The sequence below is a fragment of the Malus sylvestris genome, chromosome 17 (genome assembly GCF_916048215.2).
Source record: "Malus sylvestris chromosome 17, drMalSylv7.2, whole genome shotgun sequence".
Classification (NCBI taxonomy): Eukaryota; Viridiplantae; Streptophyta; class Magnoliopsida; order Rosales; family Rosaceae; genus Malus; species Malus sylvestris.
In genome coordinates, this window is record NC_062276.1 from 14,621,348 (window position 1) to 14,642,732 (window position 21,385).

The 21,385-nt window shown below is 37.5% G+C and overlaps 2 protein-coding genes across 2 annotated transcripts; one reads left to right on the forward strand and one right to left on the reverse strand.

Annotated features, from left to right (window-relative positions):
• Positions 1-3,643: 3,643 nt before the first annotated feature.
• On the reverse strand, positions 3,644-4,268 carry LOC126612478 (uncharacterized). Its single transcript, XM_050280901.1, has 2 exons — positions 3,982-4,268; positions 3,644-3,854 (listed from the first exon to the last, which is right to left on the reverse strand). The coding sequence occupies exons 1-2, from the start codon at positions 4,233-4,235 to the stop codon at positions 3,839-3,841; spliced, it is 270 nt and encodes an 89-aa protein (XP_050136858.1). The 5' UTR covers positions 4,236-4,268; the 3' UTR covers positions 3,644-3,838.
• Positions 4,269-15,246: 10,978 nt separating this feature from the next.
• On the forward strand, positions 15,247-18,969 carry LOC126612058 (ubiquitin-conjugating enzyme E2 34-like). The gene is made up of 10 exons (XM_050280360.1): positions 15,247-15,448; positions 15,891-16,022; positions 16,407-16,461; positions 16,771-16,809; positions 16,927-16,990; positions 17,131-17,192; positions 17,273-17,312; positions 17,458-17,485; positions 17,918-18,009; positions 18,447-18,969. The coding sequence occupies exons 2-10, from the start codon at positions 15,966-15,968 to the stop codon at positions 18,709-18,711; spliced, it is 702 nt and encodes a 233-aa protein (XP_050136317.1). The 5' UTR covers positions 15,247-15,448; positions 15,891-15,965; the 3' UTR covers positions 18,712-18,969.
• Positions 18,970-21,385: the final 2,416 nt, after the last annotated feature.

Below are 21,385 nucleotides of genomic sequence, written 5' to 3' on the forward strand. Positions count from 1 at the left end.
TTTTCACGCGCCACAAAAAATTCGGTTACTTAATCCATGTTTTTTTGTAGTGTCCCTGTCAACATCATCCACATAATACAACCCCTTCTTCTTAGTACCACACTCAATAATAGCCCGAGTTTGGATATCCTGAAGTAAACAGAAAGTAGGAAACATTTGCACAACACAGTTTAATTGCTCAGTGACTTGGCCCACAAATAATAAGTTGTTGGAGAGTGAGGGCACAAGCAAACAATTATATAAAGGGAGATTAGAAGTGAGTGTTACAGAGCCCGCCCCTATAACCGAGGCCATACCCCCGTTTGCTGTAATAATGCTATTATTTGGTGGTGCTACCATAGAGCTGAAGAGGGTTTGATCGTAAGGCATATGACTGGTAGCTCATGAATCAATGATCCAACCTGTATCGTGATCAACGGAAGCAATTATGTCAATGCTCATATTACCTGGGTTGGATTCAATGGAGGAAATCATATTTGAAAATCCCAGCAGCAACCCAATATTATCATGATCCAAAGACTGCTCCAGTTCAATAAGTAATTTATGGCCCACGGTGCATGAACTATAGGGGTATTAAGCTAATGAGTCATACAATGAAGCTTTGGGAGAAAGTCATTGAGTATAGATTGAGGTAAGAGATACGGGTTTCAGACAACCAATTCGGGTTCATGCCAAGGCGCTCAACCATGGAGGCAATCTATCTCTTACAAAGATTGATGGAAAGATATAGAGATAGGAAAAAGGATTTACACATGGTCTTTATAAATTTGGAAAAAACGTATGATAGGTCCCAAGAAACATTCTTTGGAAGATTTTAGGGAAGAAATGAGTATGAGTAGCATATATCCAAGCTATAAAGGATATGTATGATGAAGCAAAGACTGCCATAAGAACTCATGAAGGGCAAACTAAAAGCTTCCCCATCACTGTAGGGTTACATCAGGCTCATCCTTAAGTCCTTACCTTTTTGCATTGGTAATGGATGAGTTAACAGGACATATTCAAAATGATATTCCTTGGTGTATGCTTTTCGCAGATGATATAGTGTTTATAGATGAAACTCAGGAAGGGGTAAATGCGAAGCTTAACCTTTGGAGAGAAGTGTTGGGATCTAAAGGTCTTCGCCTTAGCCGATCAAAGACAGAATTTATAGAGTGCAAGTTCAGTGCAAATGGAGGCCAAAATGAGTTAGGGGTAAGGATCGGATATCAGGAAGTACCAAAGAGCGACCGTTTTCGCTACCTAGGATCTATCTTGCAAAAGAACAAAGAATTAGATGGAGACCTCAACCATAGAATACAAGCTGATGAATGAAGTGGAAGAGTGCATCCGACGTGTTGTGTGATCGCCGTGTGCCATTGAAACTCAAGGGAAAATTTTACAGAACGGCAATAAGGTCGGCAATGCTGTATGACACGAAATGTTGGGCAATGAAGCATCAATACGTACATAAAATGGATGTAGCGGAGATCTTCGTTGGATGTGTGGGCACACGAGAAATGATAAGATTAGGAATGAGGATATCCGAGGTAAAGTAGGAGTAGCCGAAATTGAAGGAAAGATGAGAGAAAATTGGTTACGGTGGTTTGGACATGTGCAAAGAAGGCTTACTGACACTCCGGTTAGAAGATGCAACTACAGGACAGAGGTCCATGGCCGAAAGGGTAGAGGAAGACCTAGGAAAACTTTGGAAGAGACTCTAAGAAAAGACTTAGAGTACTTGGATTTAACGGAGGACATGATACAGAACCGAGCGCAATGGCGTTCCAGGATTCATATAGCCGACCCCACTTAGTAGGAAAATATTTTGTTGTTGTTGTTGTGGTGTTGTTGGCCACATAGTGGGCTGCTGTGCTTTGAATGCCAAGCCCTTCATAGAGGGCAGTTGCCACGGTAGTGGTATTTCCAGACCTATTGGGTCTTGCGGTAATTGTTTCTGGCCCATTGTAATGGGCTGCTATTGCAGCCAAGCCAGGATCGGCTTCGGCCTTCTTTCCCAGTGGGATAACGGCTCCTTCTCCAGCCATCGCAGCAAGCTTGTGTTTTGGTTTTCTGTGTTCCTGGTTCCTGGACGTTCTGCAGGTCTATCCCTTGTCTTGGAATGCAGCAGTACAGATAGTTCTAGGATTGGAGAGAGACCAGGCCAAAAAAAAGGGGCTCTGATTCCAAGATAAAGTTTGTATATTTTGGTTAATTGATTATTCTCTCTCCAATATGGAGACAATATATACATCCACACGTTGTGGCACAAGGAATAATAAAGGAGAATGTATCCTAAACTAGGAAGGAATCTCTCTAATCTAAGAAACCAAATTACATTCCAAGACTAACTAGTGAATCACGTCAACAAAATCTATCTGATATAATTATTGGTAGACGTAAGAAGTTTGAATTGCTCAAACCGGAAGGAAGTTGGAGGCTATTGGCCAGTTACTCATTGGTGGTCATATTTTTAGATAAAATATAGGGAATTGTTAGTGGCACTACAAATATATAACAATGATCGACTAAACTAATTGATGTTTTGGTCAAGAGGTGTTGAAGAACAGTTATAGCAGCTGTCATTTCCAAATTATAACGGCTAAAAATTCCAGTACATCTTATACACTGAGCATAGTAGAATTGTTGTCTTCGTAGTTGCATGGAAATCTTGAGGGATGGCTGACATGGTCATGGACAGTGCAAAAGCAATCAGAAGTCTACACCAGGATAGAATTATTTGTGGTATTTTTCGGTGTACTTTAATCCCTAGTTTACTCATCACGTGACGGTCAAGATTTTTTATTTGTTACTTCTCACTCAAGAGAAACAAAGAAAGTTAACTCTTGACGTTTATGATGACTCCGTAGTCGTTTATTAGACCTAAATTTCTCTTGCAAAACTACGGATTTTTTTTTTTTTTTTGTGTGGATCTGATATCAATAGATCATGTGCTAAACTCTGTCTCACATAAAACTTCGATATATTTTTCAACAGGGCTCATGTGATCGGGCACGTTATAACAGTACTATTAGTGAGTCACTAGGTAGTGGTTTCTTGATAACGTGGAGATGGGGTTTTGAACAGCTGCTAGGAAGCTTACTGTACTGATACTCATTTGGATGAAGATGAGAACATCAAGTTTGGATCTTGTAATACTGTGTATTTCCCCCAATTTTATTGGATTAGTTATAAAAATGAGCGTTGCTATGCCGATCCAACTGTTATATTTCTTACCGGCTTTATAACTTAAAAAGTAAGTGACAAATCAAATGTAAGATGGTAAGAAAATAGACCATGTGAGTACGCAATATTTGAGCAGAAAAACCGAGTACATACCATATTGAACCAAAGGTTTGAAATCATTTATTTTATACTTTATACCAATAAAATTCTTGATTCTATGTAAAACAACTTAATCTTATTAGGTTGGTCAAAGTATGAGAAAATTATTATCGCGATAGTTGATTTGGTTAGCCTCATAGGCTCCTATCGACTTAAATCAAGAGAAGGACTTACATAAAACGGAACGCCGCATGAAGGTAAATTCGCTTCACGTAAGACACCCATCTTAGTGCAAAATCCAGTTTGAGGAGAAAACGTTTGATGTTGATCATACTCTTCAATTCGAGATTGCTAAGGGTATATATAAAAGTTCCCTTTTTGTAACCATAAATATAGAGTTCTTATTCTATATATACATTAAAAACAGACTACAAATTTACACTCAAAAGTTAGAGCTAACAAAACCTCAGGTAGCAAAATTGTACTTGCATTTCAAGTAGTCTAGAAATGAATGACAAAAAAGGAAGCTAGCTGCATACTATTATTCTTCTGTACTCTCCCTCTTTCAACAATCTCACGGAGGTTTAGACCTGGCAACAAAAACATGGCAGTTGAGGTCAATTACGGGAAATCTTCAAATAGTGGGGAGAGAGAGAGAGAGAGAGAGAGAGAGAGGCATGAAAACGCTGAAAGCAGTAGTAAGTAGTTTTACTTTACTTGTTCTGTGTGGGATTTGGAGTGCTTGGAGGAATCCTTCTAAAGCTTGAGCCAATTTGCTTATTAGGGTTCTTCTTCTTGTCTGCCTCCAAATCTTTAAGACCTTGTGATGAAGTTGAAAAATCTGCTTCTGATGCAGCTGCCGAAGCAGAAGCCAATGGACGTGCTTCTGCTGTTGCAACATTAGGCCACGTCGAAAATACCATGGAAATTGCAAGAGCCAAAGCAGCCAGAATTCTAGACCAACTCTTCATATTTTTGATAACTTTTAGAGTGAGTGAAGTGAAGATGGATATTTTGGAAGAAGCTTATGATTAGATGGGACAACAAATGTTTAATTTATACCAAATTTTGTTTGGAAAAAAAGTTGAAAAAAAAAAACCTATCACTCACACTTTTTTTATTTTTGACTATTGAATTGAATAAATTACACAAAAATAACAAACATAATTGAACATGAGTATGTAGAAAAATAAAAAAATTTGTATTTATCGTTTCTCAAAAAATTCTCATTTGGGATCTGATACGAGTGGGATCATGTGCTCAAACTTTGACTGATGAATGCTGCCGATTTTGTTGAAAAAAGATGATGTATTTGTTTTTGGTAATTGGGGTCATGTGATGAGGCACATGATTTTGATATTGATAGTAATATTAATTGTGTTTTGGGAAGCCAAAAGAGTGGTTATTATGTTAATAGTGATAAGGCAGTGGTACTAGAATTAGGACAGTGTTGGATCTGAAGTGTTTAAACAATATGGTAGAAGCTGACTAGAGAGTGTAGCAGTTGGTAGTAGGTGGCATACACACAGCTGTGGGATTGAAGCGTCTCAATCTGCACCTTCTTGAGCTATGCATGGTTGACACTTATAAAAGCATAGTTCATAAACCATGCAAAGCTGGCACCTTTCGGATCCTCTTTATGAAGTTCTCGGAGATCTGTAAATTATATCCGTTCATTGTACATCGAGCGGTCAAAAATTATTTTAAATATTTTTATTTAAAATTAAATACAAACAGGACCTGACAAAAACTTACCACACGATGTACGATGAACGGACACAATTTATGGATCCTCACCAAAAAAGGATCCGGAGAGGATCTTGTTGACCTTGGGCTTGAGGGTGGGTTTGTCGCCCATTACCACAGCCACGACGTCATCTGTGGCTGCTGGAATTGGTCGCATGTGCTTCAAGCGAAGTGTTCGAGCCAGTGGGTCGAGCTTGATGATTTCTCATCAAAAGCTAGTTCTGCTTTTTAGTGAGAAATAAAACAGAAATCAAATTCGAAAATTTGGTGAACTTTTGTGCCCTATATTATTGTTGCAGGACAATATTGGTGGCATGGAAGGTCGAATAGGTCTTCTCTAGGAGATTTGCATCTGTTAAGCCATCTTTACAGAACTTAAACAATGATCGGATTCTACAAACTTCAGAGTTGTATTCATTCACGAACTTCAATTCTTGGAAGCGTAAATGCTGCCAGTCATGCTACATGCAAGTAAATGCCTTTCTGGTGATTAAAACGATCAGCCAGAGCAAGCCAGAGGGTGCGTAGATCCTCCTCAACAAGGTACTCAGTCTGCAGTGCATCATTGATGTGTCTTCGAATGAAGATCATTGCAATAGCTCTCTCAGTTTCGTAGACGGGTTGTCGTAGGTAGGTTCCTCAATGGTGGCTCTAGTACCCTTTGCAGTAAGGTAGAGTTTCACGTCTTGAACCCATTTCATGTAGTTTCTTTCAAATACTTCCAAAGCGGTTAAATCAAGCTTGTTCAAGTTCGACATATCCCTAAAACGGAGGGTACAACAAAACATAGTTAGTCATATGGTAATCCATAGACATACATCGTAGAACATTTGGGTTCTGTAGACATGTATTGGTTTAATTTAAGCATGAAAGCTACAGGTTTCATGTGGTAAGTTTTGAATGAAACTTCGGGTTTCAAAGGCACTAAATATGAAATTACAAGTTCAATTTAGTTTTATGAACGATTAGTTCATAAAGGAGATGTTCATGCAAGAACACAGAATGCAATATGCTGATTTTAAGTGTAGTGGATTTGAGTTGCTTAGGGAACTCAAGTGTGAGAACTTCTAGACTATGAAATGATGTCAATGGTTCAAAGTAGAAAAATAAATTATTGAATCGTTAATGTCCAAAAGTGATCTTCAAGTCAATAATTTTGGATTAATTATCAGATTAATGAACTGCGAGTCACTTTTAATTAATTCAATAGATCGGGACCAAACGGGGGTGTGGAAGCAAAATAATGACAGACGGGTCATATTAGCTTCAATTGGTGATAGGCCAAAGTACCCCAAATAATATTTGGGTATGACTTATAATGCGGGAATGCCAGAAATTGACATTGGGTTGAAAAAGAGAACGCGACCTAGCACAAAAAAAAAAAAAGGTTAACGGCGGTGCGAGGATAGGCCTTGCATCACGGCTACAGGCCAGTGGGCAAGCCTCTGGGCTATATGGTATGTGTAAGTCCAACAGGAAGTGCTACTGTTTTGGGCAAAAAACAGGGCATAGGTGTAGGCCCATCATGTACTGGCCTGCGAGTTGGTGTAGGGAAGCCCAACCAAGGCTGGGATCTACTTTTTTGGGTTGGGGAAAGTGAAGCCTAGCAGCATAAGCTTCTGCCTAGCAACAACAAGCTGCTGCAAGTAGGCCTGAGCATGGGACATGAAAAGCCTAGCAGCTCTAGGTTGATGGAGTTGAGCCAGGAACGAGCAAGACAAGGCTAAGAAAGCATTCAGGCCTTCTCAGTTTGGCTAGAGGCTTTAGGTCCGTGATTACCCTATGAGGCCTAGGGCCTGGGTTGTTTGGCTTGAGTAGCAAAGCCCAAAGAGCTGTTGTCGTGTGGTCTAGGGCTTCAAACGACGACGTTCCCATGTTTGCTCCACATGGATGGGCTGCAGGCCAGCTACAGTGGTTGGCGATGGTGCCTAGCAGCGGCGAGCAGCAGCCATGCTGCATATTTCCTAGATTTTTCTTTTTTTCGACTTTTCTAGGGTTTTAAGAACCCTAAGTTGCTTCTAATTTATTTATATGCTTTGACTCACAAATTCCACATAGAAAAAAAATAATTGCGTAATGCATGAAAAGTATATGTGTATGTATACACACACACACACACACATACATACATACATACTAGCCTTCATGCACACGCTCACGCGCGTGCAGAAGACATTTTTTGGATCACGGCGTGCTACGCATGACTTACACGTTTTAAATGTATTTATATGCGTAAATTGACAAAAGGAAAGTCAAATATTTGAAGTAAATGAATAATCAGAAGAATAAACTAATTAAAGCAGTTGAATTCACATAATAAAATCAGTCTCTATAGAATTTACGTTAAGAATAGAGAAAATAATATTTAATAAGCAATTGATAGAATCACATTATTGTTAGCCCATTGTGAGACTAAGCTCACCCCTTCCTCCTTATTATAGATAATATCATTTGTTAAAAATAAAATAAAAACAATCATTTGATAACTAATTTAATCACAGAAAATAATATTTAATAAACAACTGATTGAATCACATTATTGCTAGCTCATTGTGAGGTTAAGCTCACCCTCTCTCCCTTAGTGTAGATAATATCCTTTGTTAAAAAAAAAATCATTTGACAACTAATTTAATCATATTATTATTCACGTGCGAAATACCTTTTTTTTTTATAATTGGCATTACACGCCTCTTAAGATGTTTTAAACGTGCTTAAAATAGAAAAATTGAATCACATTATTGCTAGCCTATTATGATGTACTAATTTTTTTTTTAAAGCACAAAAAAATTAATTATTAAAAAAACACTATTAAAATTATGAAAATGTCTCTGTCTTATTTAATACATTATTTTGGGATGCCTTTGAAGTTTTTTGTCTTGGGGGCATTTTTGTCCAAATATTTTTTGAAGCTTGGTGACACCAAAAGCACTATTCACCTTTGTAACAATCATTTGACAACTAATTTAATCATATTATTATCCGCGTGCGAAAGACCTTTTTTATAACTATCATTGCACGCCTCTTAAGATGTTTTGAACGTGTTTAAAAATAGAGAAATTGAATCACATTATTGCTAGCCTATTGTGTTCTAAAAGACGTTACGCACTAATCAGGCAGCAAGCTGGGGTCTAGCGCCTAAGCGCCTAGGCGGGGGTCTAGGCGGACTAGGTGGATTTAAGTAAATTTATTATATTTTGCGTAAATAAGTGTTTGTTTGTACTTAAAATATATATAAACTACAAAATAGAATGACATATATATTATGAAGTATTGGAACATAATGAAAATATGGGGAACAAACATATAATGTGTGTTCATTTAAGTATTCAACAAGTCTCTTACAATTTATTGAAAAAAATAATATGCAAAATGAAATTTATTTATTTTCTATCTATGTGAGTCACAACTTAGGCAGGTGCCTAGGCGCGTCTGGGCGGGCTAGACGGGTGCCTAGGCGGTCTAGGCTGGCGCATCAGCAAGTCTAGGCGCCCTTTCTTAATTTTCAAACGCCTAGGCATTAATCGTGGCGGTGACCAGCCGTCTAGCGCCTAGTCGGGGTGTAGGCAAGGATTTTTAGAACAATGATTGTGAGGTACTAAATTTTTTTTTTTTAAACAAGCATAAAATTAATTATTTAAAAAATACTGTTAAAATGATGAAAAGGCCCCTGCCTTATTTGATGCATTATTTTGGGATGCCTTTACAGTTTTTTGTCTTGGGGGCATTTTTGTCACAGCCCGTCCCGGAGATGTACGTTAATTATGTTATCGACGGTGTGAAATTACCTAAATATCCTTGGACGTTGAGAATTATTATGGGATGTTGTGGTTTAAACTTAAGATTTTGGACCAATTAGTTATATTCCTCTTTTAGTGGATCCAATTAGAACTAAGTGTTCTCTTAGTTGTGATTGGTGTGCATTTTGGGACCACACACACATCCCTACCCTTTCTCTCTCTTCTCTCCCTTACTCTCTCTCTCTCGGTTTCAGTCTCTCTCTCCTAGCTATAAGTACGGACAAGGGCAAGAACACCCCAAACTTCGCAAATCGAAGGTTTTGAGTGCACCATTGTGTTCCTCGTGGTGCTATGAGTTGATTGATATCCATTTCAGGTAAGGATACTTTTGATACCTCGAGAACCCACGAAACAAAGTTTCATGCACTGTTCACATGGACGTAAAAGTACTTGTTTCAGGGAACTTGAAGCTCATAGGGAGCTTTAGGAGGTCCTAAAGAAGCTCAGGGTGGTTCATTGGAAGAGTTTGGACATCGGAGGGTCGAGATCGAAGTTTTTCAAAGTTCACCGGATTATCGAGCTTCCTCAGGTAAATTCTAGTGGATTTCAAGGCTTAAAAATGGTATAACGTGATTCTACATGTTGTTAGCTTTCCAATGGTTCAAATTTCATAAGTTTTGGTGAAGAATCGAGTGAGAACAAAGGTTTTGAAGTTTTACCCAGTTTTCCGGCGACCGGCGACTCGTTGGAGACGAAGACAGAATATTCCGTCAGTTTGGACAGAATATGCTGACGCCGTCAGTTAGTTTGGACGTTTACCATTAGGATTAAATGGAATATTCCTGACGGCATTAACTGACGCCATCAGTGTGCCTGGCACATGGCCGCGCGTGGGGGAGCGTCTAGCCGTGCCATTGTCGGCGCGTGGGGGCGCGTGAGGCTTCCAAAAATTTATCTAAAAATTTGGGGATGATCCTGAGGTTGTGTAGGTCACTGTGGTATATTCATATACCCATTTTGAGCTATGTATGATAAGTTATTAGCTAGTTTTGCCTATGTGCTTTAAGGGTGCGTTTGGTACGCGGAACGGGACGGGACGGAACGGGACGAGGCGTTCCGTCCCGCGTTTGGTGCGCCAAAAATGGGTGGAACGGGCTGTTCCACGGGACAGATTTTGGGTGTTTTTGCGTTCCACCTCCCCCCCTGGAATGGGTTTGTTCCACGTATGTGGAACACAATGTTTTACCATTTTAAGACAAATATACCCCATGTCTTTTTCAAAAATGACACCTTCGTTCCGTCCCGTCCCGTCCCGTCCCGTCTGCGTACCAAACGCACCCTAAAATAACGTTTTTATAGTTAATTCGCATATAGGTGAGACTTGTCCCGAGGACGAGCGTATCCAAGGATGACTCGGGGGCTACGACCCTTCGACTTATCAGTGAGTGGGCTTTTGGTTTTCAGTATATATTATATACTTGATATTTTTCCCATAAATATGTGTTTAAATGATATTATGCCATAATGCCATGCATATAAGTTTATAATTCATACATGAATTGGTATGTGATGATTTATATATATAATTATGGTGTTGTGGACGCTCAGGTAAGCCCAGGTAAGTTATGTTTGGTTATGTTTGGTTATATGAATCATCGATGATGTGATATGTGATTGAATAATGTTGAGCTCATAAAACTGCACTTAGGGTGATTGTGATTTAGCCATAGATATGGCACATGCTTGTTTATTATGTCACCACCCGCACCATATGCTCATATTGGATCCAATTTAGGTGCACAGTCTTGTCGTACAGACCTTATTTATGGTTCAACTCATAGGTGACTAGCGATTTATCGCCTAGCTATTATGTGAGAGTAGAATTGAGCATGATTGTATTACACCCATTATTGTCGTATAGACCTGTTTGTTTGGTTCTGACTCTTGTGCAGTATGTTGCCGTATAGGTCATTGTTTACTCTATTATATCTTGGCATGACATACATATGAAAATGATTATGTGTATCATGAATTGAATTGATATGATTTCATATATATATATATATATATGTATATGCTTATATCTTGATTCTGGGAAAAAATTATACATGTTTTACAGCGAGGGGTTAGTTATGTTGATAAATGAAATGATTTTGTAAAACATTTGTTTTTGCCCACTCACGTTTTCTGTTTTGCGCCCCTCCAGGTTTTAAGTAAGCTTGTTGTTGGTGGCTTGAGGACGTCAGCAGTTCTGACCTATCTAAATAATAGTAGGACATTCCTGGTACTGTATAACTAGTACTTATCCTACTGGACTGCACCTAGACTTATGCTCTGAGTAGGAGTGTTTACTGTTGTAACTAACTCCTATCACTTCTTATTTATTAGTGCACTCTAGTAATTTGGTTTTTAATTATTCGTATATTTCTTATCATTATTGTTTCCGCACTGTGCACATGGCTACGTCACTCTCACGTAATAGCCAGCATGCCTTGATCTCAGTCGGAGTGTGTCAATTTTTGTCCAAATATTTTTGTTGAAGCTTGGTGACATCAAAATCACTATTATTGCTAGCCCATTGTGAGATTAAGCCCACCCTTCTCCCCTTAGTGTAGATAATATTGTTTGTTAAAAAAATAATCATTTGACAACTAATTTAATCACATTATTATCCGTGTACGAAAGACCTTTTTTATAACTGGCATTACACGCCTCTTACGATGTTTTCAACGCATTTTAAAATAGAGAAATTGAATCACATTATTGCTAGCCTATTGTGAGGTATTAATTAAAAAAAAACACACAAAAAAACAATTAAAATGACGAAGGCATTTTTTTTAGTCACGGCGTGGTACACGCGACTTACACGTTTTAAATGTATTTATATGTGTAAATTTACAAAAGAAAAGTCAAATATTTGAAGCAAATGAATAATCTTAGATCATGCTAGAAGAAACCCCTCATAAACCAATTAAAATAGCTGAATTCACATAATAAAATCGGTCTCTATAGAATTTACATTAATAATAAAGAAAATAATATTTAATAAACAACTGATTGAATTACATTATTGCTAGCCCATTGTGAAGCTAAACCCACCTCATTCCCCTTAATGTAGATAATATCATTTGTTAAAAAAAAAAACAATCATTTGACAACTATTTTAATCACATTATTATCCACGTGCGAAAGACTTTTTTTTATAACCGGCATTACATACCTCTTAAGAAGTTTTGAACGTGTTTAAAATATAAAATAAAAATATTTAATAAACAATTGATTGAATCACATTATTGTTAGCCCATTATGAGGTTAAGCCCACTGTCACATCCCCGCCCGGGTCCACCACATCCCGGGACCACTTCACCACCATAGCACGATATTGTCCACTTTGGCCCCGACTACGCCTTCATGGTTTTGTTTTTGGGAACTCACGAGCAACTTCCCAGTGGATTACCCATCCTGGGAGTGCTCTGGCCTCCTTCTTGCTTAACTTCGGAGTTCCTACGGAACCCGAAGCCAGTGAGCTCCCAAAATGCCTCGTGCTAGGTAGGGATGAGAATATACATTAATGATCACTCCTCTGGACGATGTGGGATCTTACACCCACCCATCTCCCTTAGTGTAAATAATATCATTTGTTAAAAAAAATATATCATTTGACAACTAATTTAATCACATTATTATCCGCATGCGAATGACCTTTTTTATAACCGACATTACACGCCTCTTAAGATGTTTTGAATGTGTTTAAAAATAAAGCAATTGAATCACATTATTGCTAGCCTATTGTGAGACACTAATTTTTTTTTTTCAAAATAAAAAAAAAAAACAAACCACAAAAAAAAATTAATTATTAAAAAAATACTGTTAAAATGACGAAAATGCTCCTGCCTTATTTGTTGCATTGTTTTGGGATGCCTTTGAAGTTTTTTGTCTTGGGAGCATTTTTGTCCAAATATTTTTGTTGTTGGTGACATTAAAATCACTATTCACCTTTTTCATTGGCTTTATATATGTATAGAAGATATATATATATATAAGGAAAATATAAATATAGGGGTTCATGCATCATGAGGAATGTTTTCATGCTTCATTGACGTTTCAAATATCTTACTTTATTTTAAGCGTACCTGATTAGCAGAAGAAAATAAATAAAAGCCTTTGAATTTTGTGGGAAAAAACCTCCTCCTAGGATCCTTCAGTTCCTTAACTTCTGGCAAGAGCATATTGATAACGTATTGTAAGCCTATTTGATTGAACTGTATTTAGGACTAGAGAGGGAGAGGGCTGACAGTAATTGAGAAAAGAGAGATTTTAATTATAAGGTGCGTGTTGTATCACCTGATTGTGCCTTTATTTATAGTAGTACGATATGTTAAATCTTTACCCTTATAGAATTACAACTCTAATAGAATAATAAATACTAAAGGGACTATTCAAAGATGTCCCGAGATACACTAGGATTTACACAATCACATTCATATTCTAAATATAACTGCAACAAATAATACAATATAATTGAATTTTAAGGGCAATATACTAAATAACACACTATGCGTTTTTCATGTTCCACACCTTTACATTTTTTGAAACAAACCATACCTTTAAGTTAACTCCATTTTAACTAGGGGTGGGCACGGGCCGGGCCGGGCCCAAAATTAAAGGAACCGGACCGGACCCGTTTGTAAATAAAACGGGGCGGGGCGGGGCGGGTTTTGGATTTTTCAAAATAGGATCCGGACCTAACCCGGCCCTTTTAAAACGGGCCGATTCCTACGGGTCCCCACGGGTCCTAAGGGTAACCTTCAAACGTTGCATACTCGTCGGTGGCGGATCAGCAATGGCTTTAAAATCAGAGGAGACGATGCATTTCTAGCTGCCATCAAACAATTTGTTTGTCCATGGTTTTGAATCTGCAGCATAACATTTATCAAGCGCTCGATGGCTTGACAATTACAACCGTAATCAAACAATTCAAAGCTAAAAGTACTGAAGACCAACAGTACATCCACAACAATGAAGCATCCACTACGATAATCCATGCCAAGAAACCCAATGGTTTTATCCACTAATTAAAAAATCAAGATGGCTCAAGCCGAACTGCTCTTAGAACAAACGAATTCATAAAATACAAAGGGTATGTTCAATGAAAACCCAAATTCTCTTAGAACCCACAACAAAAAACAAAAAACAAAAAACAAAAAACAAAAAACAAAAAACAAAAAACAAAAAACAAAAACAAAAAAAACAAAGGGCATTTTCAATGAAAACCCAGATGCTCTAAAGTCTAAACTCCACAACAAATTCAAAAAAAAAAACCCATCTCAGATTTCCCACCATACCTGCAGATTAATGAAAACCTAGATGGGCTAGATGCCAAATCTTGCAGAAAATTAAGATCTGAGAGGAGACACTGGAAGACTAAGAACAAAGGGCATAGAGGTCGATTTCGATTTGCTTGGCGCTGACGATGGTGGTGTTTGACAATCTCGAGGCGCTGATGTTGAGGATCTTCATCCTCTTTGCTTGGGACTGTAGAGTTCGACAATCTCGATTTCAATTTGGAAGAAGATGAGATGGTGATGAATTTTGATTTTGATTGAAGAGTTGGAAGACGGACAGGGGGAATCGAAGACAGTGAATTGGAAGAAGATGAGATGGTGATGAATTTTGTTTGACAATCTCAAGGCTTTCGTGTTGAGTCGGTGAATTGTGATGGCTTTCGTGAATGAATGGGAGAGACAAGAGAGAAGTCTGACTCAGAAAAGATCCAATCAAACGGTGAAGTGGAGGTGTGATTAAATCCAATCCAATAATCCAACGGTAGAAACGGTTCGGGCCGAGCCCCCGTTTTTCCTGATTTTTAGACCTGCCCCGCCCCGTCATTTCCTCCACCCTGCCCCGCCCCGCCCCATTTCTTCTCCAAAATATTTAGACCCGCCCCGTACCCGCCCCGATCCGCTTGGACCCGTCCCGACCCGCGGGTCCAGGACCCGTTTGCCCACCCCTAATTTTAACCCCACCATTGCATCACATGTGTCATTCTCCTAGTTCGTATTAAATAAACATGTCTCCTAGTTCGTCTTGAATAAACTTGTCATTAACAAATGTCTCTCATGTTTGATTCATATAAATGATAGTGATAACATATTGAATTTTTGTGGCTAGTTCCAATATATTGACGTACTTTTATTATAACATTATTAATGCATTATAAAAGACCATTATAATATTACGTAACAATATAACATTAAAATTTGCGTAAACATACCAACTGTTAAATTCCATCGAACTGTAGTTTCTTTAACAAAAAATAAAAAATCACCAAAAAAAATGAAAAACCCAATCAAAAAAATCGCACGCATCACATTCATTTACAAAAATACCCTTATAAAGCAACCAACCGACCTCATTCGCTGTAGGGAGGATCCGGGATATAGTAGTCATTTGATCTTGATCGGAAGAGTTATGGTCCCTATGCTATATATATATAGCCTATCAAAGGGTAGGAGTTGTCACTGCGGGGACAGACTCAACAAACAAGGACTTCGAAAAACACCATTTTAACTGGGAAACCGCTGGATACGACGTCGTAGGTCGGCTTCTCTCAGCTGCAATTCGTAAAATCTCAAGCAGCAATTGTCATTGGACGTGCGATCGAGGTCTCCTGCTTATCCCCCAATCGCCGATCTCCTCAGGTTTGCCCCAAATTTTGGTCCCTTCTGATTCCGATCTGTGTTCTTCAATTATGCTGTTTATTTTTCTTTTTCTTTTTAGTATGTAATTTTCGATTTTTCGAATTTTAAACGCATAATTTTTTGTTTGATTTAATTTGAAGGTTTGAAGTTTTGGCAGTTGAAATTAGGGTTAGGTTCGTTGTTCGTGTAATTTGACTAGTAGAGGGTGAAATTGCAATTGAAGATGGCGAATTTTTTGTTGGGATTTTTGTTTAAAACCCTAAATTGGAAATGAATCTTGAAATTGAATTAACAGACTTGTTTATTTAACTGATTCAGTAATTTTTAATGTGTTTTTCTTTCTGGGAATTGTTCTAATATAATACATTGTTAGTTTAATATGTAGTGTTTGATTATTTTACAAGAATCTAACTATCTGTGTTACTTTCTTTTATTTTATCAGAGGACTGGTACTAATTATTTGGAACCAAAGGAGCTAAGTACTGAATAGTGCTTTAGTTATTACGTTTTCCGTGAGATGGCGGAGAAATCATGTATCAAGCGCCTCCAGAAAGAATATAGAGCACTCTGCAAGGTACAACTTCTTTTGTTCATCTGAACTTGTTTTCAGCTTTCATTTGTATTCTGTTCATTGCACTGAATTTTATCTTCTGTTCTCTTTCATATGTTCTTTGTGGTTTTATCTAGCTTTTTTTTGACCGGGGTATAAATTTTGATGTTTCACTGCAATGTCAGTATATGGTTAGTTTCTGGATCGTATTGTGTTAAGGGTTTTGGCTTCTCTCCATGTTTTGTTGCATTATTGAACAGATTGATTAATGTTGTTTTTTTTGCTAAATTTGATAACTGTAACAAATATACGTGCGTTAGTTAAAGAAATGATGTCTCCTTTTTGCTATCTTGGAACTTTATTATTTTACTCTGGGTGCTGTTAAAAGTTTTATTTTCGGATGTGTAGGAACCAGTTTCTCATATTGTGGCTCGTCCTCACCCAAACGATATTCTTGAATGGCGTAAGTTTATTTACGCAGTTTTCATACTTTTGGGTATTTTATCTTTTTATTGGTTATGTCAAGTTCATGAGTGACTACCGCCATGAGAGGTTAATGTACCACCATACTCATAGTCGTGTTGTAATTTCCGGAAGTGCAGAATGCTAAGTGAAACATGGAAAGCCTGTTTGCTGTCTAATTAACTCCTTTCCATAATCCTTTGCTTCTATAGTATTTCTACCTGCGTTGGTAGGGTATCTATATGATAGTGTAACTTGTTTCTTTTTAGTTCAGGATTTTAATGCTTATTGCTTATTTCTGATGCTTCAGACTACGTTTTGGAGGGAAGTGAAGGAACACCTTTTGCAGGTTTGTCTTTAACTCCCCACTGCCATTGTATTTTGATATGTTGTTTTGGGTTCTTAGCATAAATAATTTATGATATGAATGCTTGCGTATTTTTTGAATTTTCTCTACTCGTTATAGGTGGATATTACTATGGAAAGATCAAGTTTCCTCCAGAGTACCCATTTAAACCGCCAGGAATCAGGTATCTACTTTTTGGATGCCAAACTTCTCCAGAAATGTTATTTGTGAATATTTGTGACATATTTCATCCTGCAGTTGTTTACTTTATAAGTTTATATTGTTGATTCTAATTGCGTCTTACGCTTTCCTTGCTGTCTGCAGCATGACTACCCCAAATGGAAGATTCATGACTCAAAAGAAAATTTGTTTATCTATGAGTGATTGTAAGTTTTGTGTGGTTCTTTTAGAAGAGAATATTTGTTATGTGTTTTTAGTAATGGGACTTCATGTGGTACATTTGCAGTTCATCCTGAAAGTTGGAATCCAATGTGGTCCGTGTCAAGGTTAGACACATCTGGGTTTATTAGAAGCTTGTTTTGTTATGTTACATGTTTTTGTACGCTTTCTCTTTGTTAGCAATTCGCAATTACATATATAAAACTTGTGGTAAGTTGTAATTTCACTAACATCCATTCTTCAAATATGCAGCATACTCACAGGGCTTCTTTCATTTATGGTGAGTCCCTTATGGCTCTTTGACATGCTAATTTATTTTTCGCCTTCTTGTTGTTGTTCCTTTTCGTTTTTTTTTTTTTTTTTTTTTTTTTTTGTGGGGTAATGGGAACTTTTTTTTTAATGTGCCATCAGATTCTCCTAATGAATAAGTTGCTTAATGAAACTTGTACTAACTTATTGATGCTATCCTAGTAGAATCTTAACTTGTTTGGAAGTACAGGTAGCCGTATCTTTAGTAAAATGAATGTGCTAATTTATGGCCCTCCTGCTGTATTCAGTAGTTCAAGCAAATCATTTTATGTTGAACATGGTTTATTTAATTATTTTAAAATCCAATTTTCTTAGACTTAATAGTTACTTTGGTTGGAAATGTCACATCATTTTGTTATTTTTAAAGCATCTCTAATGCTTCGATATATCCTTTTTCACGCAGATGGACACCAGTCCTACTACTGGCAGTGTGAACACTACTGTTGCTGAGAAGAAACGTCTGGCAAAAGCTTCTCTTGCATTTAACTCTAAGAAGTAAGTTCACTGGATCAGCTACAGCTTGTTTTATATTCTCTATTTTCAGATTATTTAAGCCACACTGAGGGCTAAAGTAAAATAACGTTCGAATATATTTGTGGTTGAGTGGCCCATGCCTGTTTTATATCCATCTGCATTTGCATTGGTTAATACCACTTGCCAATTGTGTTGTTTGTACTTCTGTTCAAAATTTGCTTGAATTAGGTGAGTTGAGAATACTAGGTGTCAAATCAGTTGGCTCAGACAACTAGTGTTTGTGTAGAATGTATAGATCGTCCCAAGTAGACCTCATCAGATTTTTTTTTCATAGTAAAGAACATTGTTCAGAACCACCAAGGGTGTTGCTGATCATGGAACCCTTGTGTTTCACCCCGCTTGTATCTGATTCTCTTTCAATCTTTAGTGTACTGTCTGACAATCTTCTGTTGAAACAGTGTGACATTCCAGAAAATCTTTCCCGAGTATGTGGAGAAGTATAACCAGCAGCAGCTTACTCCAGAGCAGGTGTCGTCCGATCCATCTCAAGAAAACTCGAGGCCCTTGTTGAAAAAGGTTGATGATTCAACAGGAGGTATGAAAAGAGTGGATGCCTTAAAGGAGGCGGGGAATAAGAAAAGGCAGTCAGTACCAACCTGGATGATGGTTTTGCTCATTTCGGTCTTTGGTGTTGTAATGGCGCTGCCGCTACTTCAACTTTAACATCTTACATCCCGAGTAGAAAATTTATTGGGGTACGTGGACATAAAAGCTGTTGCGAGTCGAGGGACTTGTTTAAAGTACTCGTTTTAGGGTTTTATCTCTGTATCTAATATAATTTTGTATAGGAGGTTGATACTTAAGGTCAGTTGAATGTGTTGGCTGATGTTTTTCCTTCTATGTCAATGTTTGGTCCTTGTTTGCCTGCCAGTGTTCAAACATGACATGATTGTGATGTTATTTCAACTTCAGTTCAGTGGAGTTTCAGTTCGGTCTTTTGGTTGCTACTCATTCATGCGCACTCACACAAGTTTGTAGCTCGGAGTTTGGTTTACCGATAAGTAGATTTGGAAAATGAATCGGATTTGGATTGGATCAGCATTAAAACGTATTTGGATCTATTTGTTCTGGGTTTTGAGAACCATATTACTGTACTTGTGGGCCCCATTTGCCAGCCATGCAAGCACCTCAAACGGAAAATCTTACGGTGTTAGAACAAAAGGACTGATGCTTCATATTTATTAAGTCTAATGGAATTTTAGTTCAGGAACCAAAGCTACAATTGACTTAAAGTTAAGGGGTCAAAGCTACAATTTACTCTTTCTTTTACACAATTATTTATTATTGTTACACAACTAATATGTATGTTGTATTAAGTTGCATCAAATTATTCTCGAATTAGATCAGCCTTAATTCATATTATTTTTTTCTTCATGGAATTGTGGTTGCGGAGAATGCTACTCCTATATCTCACCTTCTTTTTGCGGATGACTCAGTTTTGTTTTGCTGTGCAACAGAGGAGGAGGCAAGTAATGTTAATGAGTTGCTACAATGATATGCGTGTGGGTCAGGGCAATCAATTAACTTGGAGGAGAGTTCGTTGTATTTTAGCCCTAAATGACCTCAACATATTAAAGAGAAGATGATGGCAATGATGAATATTAAGTATCAACAGGGGTTTGGTAAGTATTTAGGCCTAAAGGCAGACTTTGATGCATCGAAAAAGTTGGTGTTTCAAAAGGTTCGTAATAGGGTGGAGGATCAATTTAAGGGTGGGTTGAGCAATTTTTATCCCAAGCGTGGAAACAAGTCCTTATTAAAAGTGTGGCTTCGGCACTTGCAAACTATGCAATGTCCTACTTCAAGCTCCCAGTGAATTTGGCTAAAGAAATTGAGAGCATGATCGCAAGTTTTCTTTTAACCTTGCGATGTTGGCAAAAATTGGTTGGCAAATTCTTGGTGAACCGGAGTCTCTTCTTGCCCAAATTTTGAAAGCCAAATATTCTCCGAATTCTTCGTTCATGGATGCTCCTAGGGTCGTTGAACATCATGGGGATGGAAGGGCATTTTGCAATGGCGGAAAGTTCTAAGTCGTGTTGGGAATGGAAGGAGTGTGAGAATTAAACAAGACACGTGGCTGTCAACTCCATGAACGTTTAAGCCCATGCCGGAAAAGGTAGTGGATTTAATTGATACTAATACTGGTACGTGGAGAAGGAGTGTGGTTGAACGTTGCTTTGGCCAGGATGAAGCTTCTCAGATTTTGAGCATGCCGTTAAGTATATTTGGGTCCGAACGGGGTATAAGGTTGCAGAAGAACAAAGTAAAAATGGGAACTTGGAAGAAAAGGTATGGGGGAGACTAGTGGACATGGCCATTTATTTTCTAGCCTTTTCTTTTCACTTTTCCATGTTCTCGGTTTTAGCAACTGAACTAAAGTTTAGTGGTGTAAAACAAAAGAATTACAACAATCCACGAGTATGACATATACCAAAGAACTTGTTACTTTGATTGCATAAACGTTAAAAAAGCGTTCAGAGATATTGACTCAGCCACACAATCAGTCAACTATAATAATTTAATGTTAAATTCGTCATTCACGAAAATCGAACCTAAAATATTTCGCTTAAAAATGAAATGAAATATCACTATAACTTAATATTAACTTAATTCCCCCGTTTAATGAAAGATGTTACAAATAATCAATTGAAAAGTACAAAAACCACCTCATAAAAGGAGGAGGAAGAAAAATTTTGTAGGGGGCACTACATCAATGGCTTTGAAGCATCATTAAAAATACGATAAACTGTAATTTGACCCGTTACACTCGGTCTCACTCTACTCTATTTGCAAGAATAATAAATATATAGTATAGTAAGTTGGATACTAAGTTGAAAAAAGTCCCTTATTTCTTAGTTGTTTATGTTCTGTCTGTGGGCAAGCAGAACTGAAGCTCCTTGCTGCAAGAATTTACCTTTTCCCTCCTAAAACTTTTGCCCAAATAAATCCTCAAACCCCACGAAACCTGCTCCGCGTTCGTCGGGCATTGTGCATGAATCACGACTCAGTCCCCATGACAAAAAGGTATGGTTCATTATTTTTAATTATTTTTTAATGTTTTAATTATAGGCAGTGTTACTCCTTTAATTTAAACAATTAAAACGAAAAATGAGTGAGTTTGAATTTAGGACATTGTTTAAAAAAAAATAAATAAATAAAAATAAAATAAAATAACTCAGGACACCGTTAGTTGTAGCGGAAGGCGAAGGACCCGGCTTCTTTGCCCTTCTAATTCCCATACACTACCATCCCTTCCTATTTTGTGCGGTCACAATTATGTGATTTCAAAATTTTATATTAATTTTTTTATAGAGATAATAAGACAAAAAATAATAGT

Coding starts and splice junctions, on each gene's coding strand:
- LOC126612478 (XM_050280901.1), bottom strand. CDS start 4,235: ATGAAGAGTTGGTCTAGAATTCTGGCTGCTTTGGCTCTTGCAATTTCC.
- LOC126612058 (XM_050280360.1), top strand. CDS start 15,966: ATGGCGGAGAAATCATGTATCAAGCGCCTCCAGAAAGAATATAGAGCA. Junction 17,313..17,457: donor CCAATGTGGTCCGTGTCAAG/GTTAGACACATC, acceptor TCAAATATGCAG/CATACTCACAGGGCTTCTTT. Junction 17,486..17,917: donor CAGGGCTTCTTTCATTTATG/GTGAGTCCCTTA, acceptor TTTTTCACGCAG/ATGGACACCAGTCCTACTAC.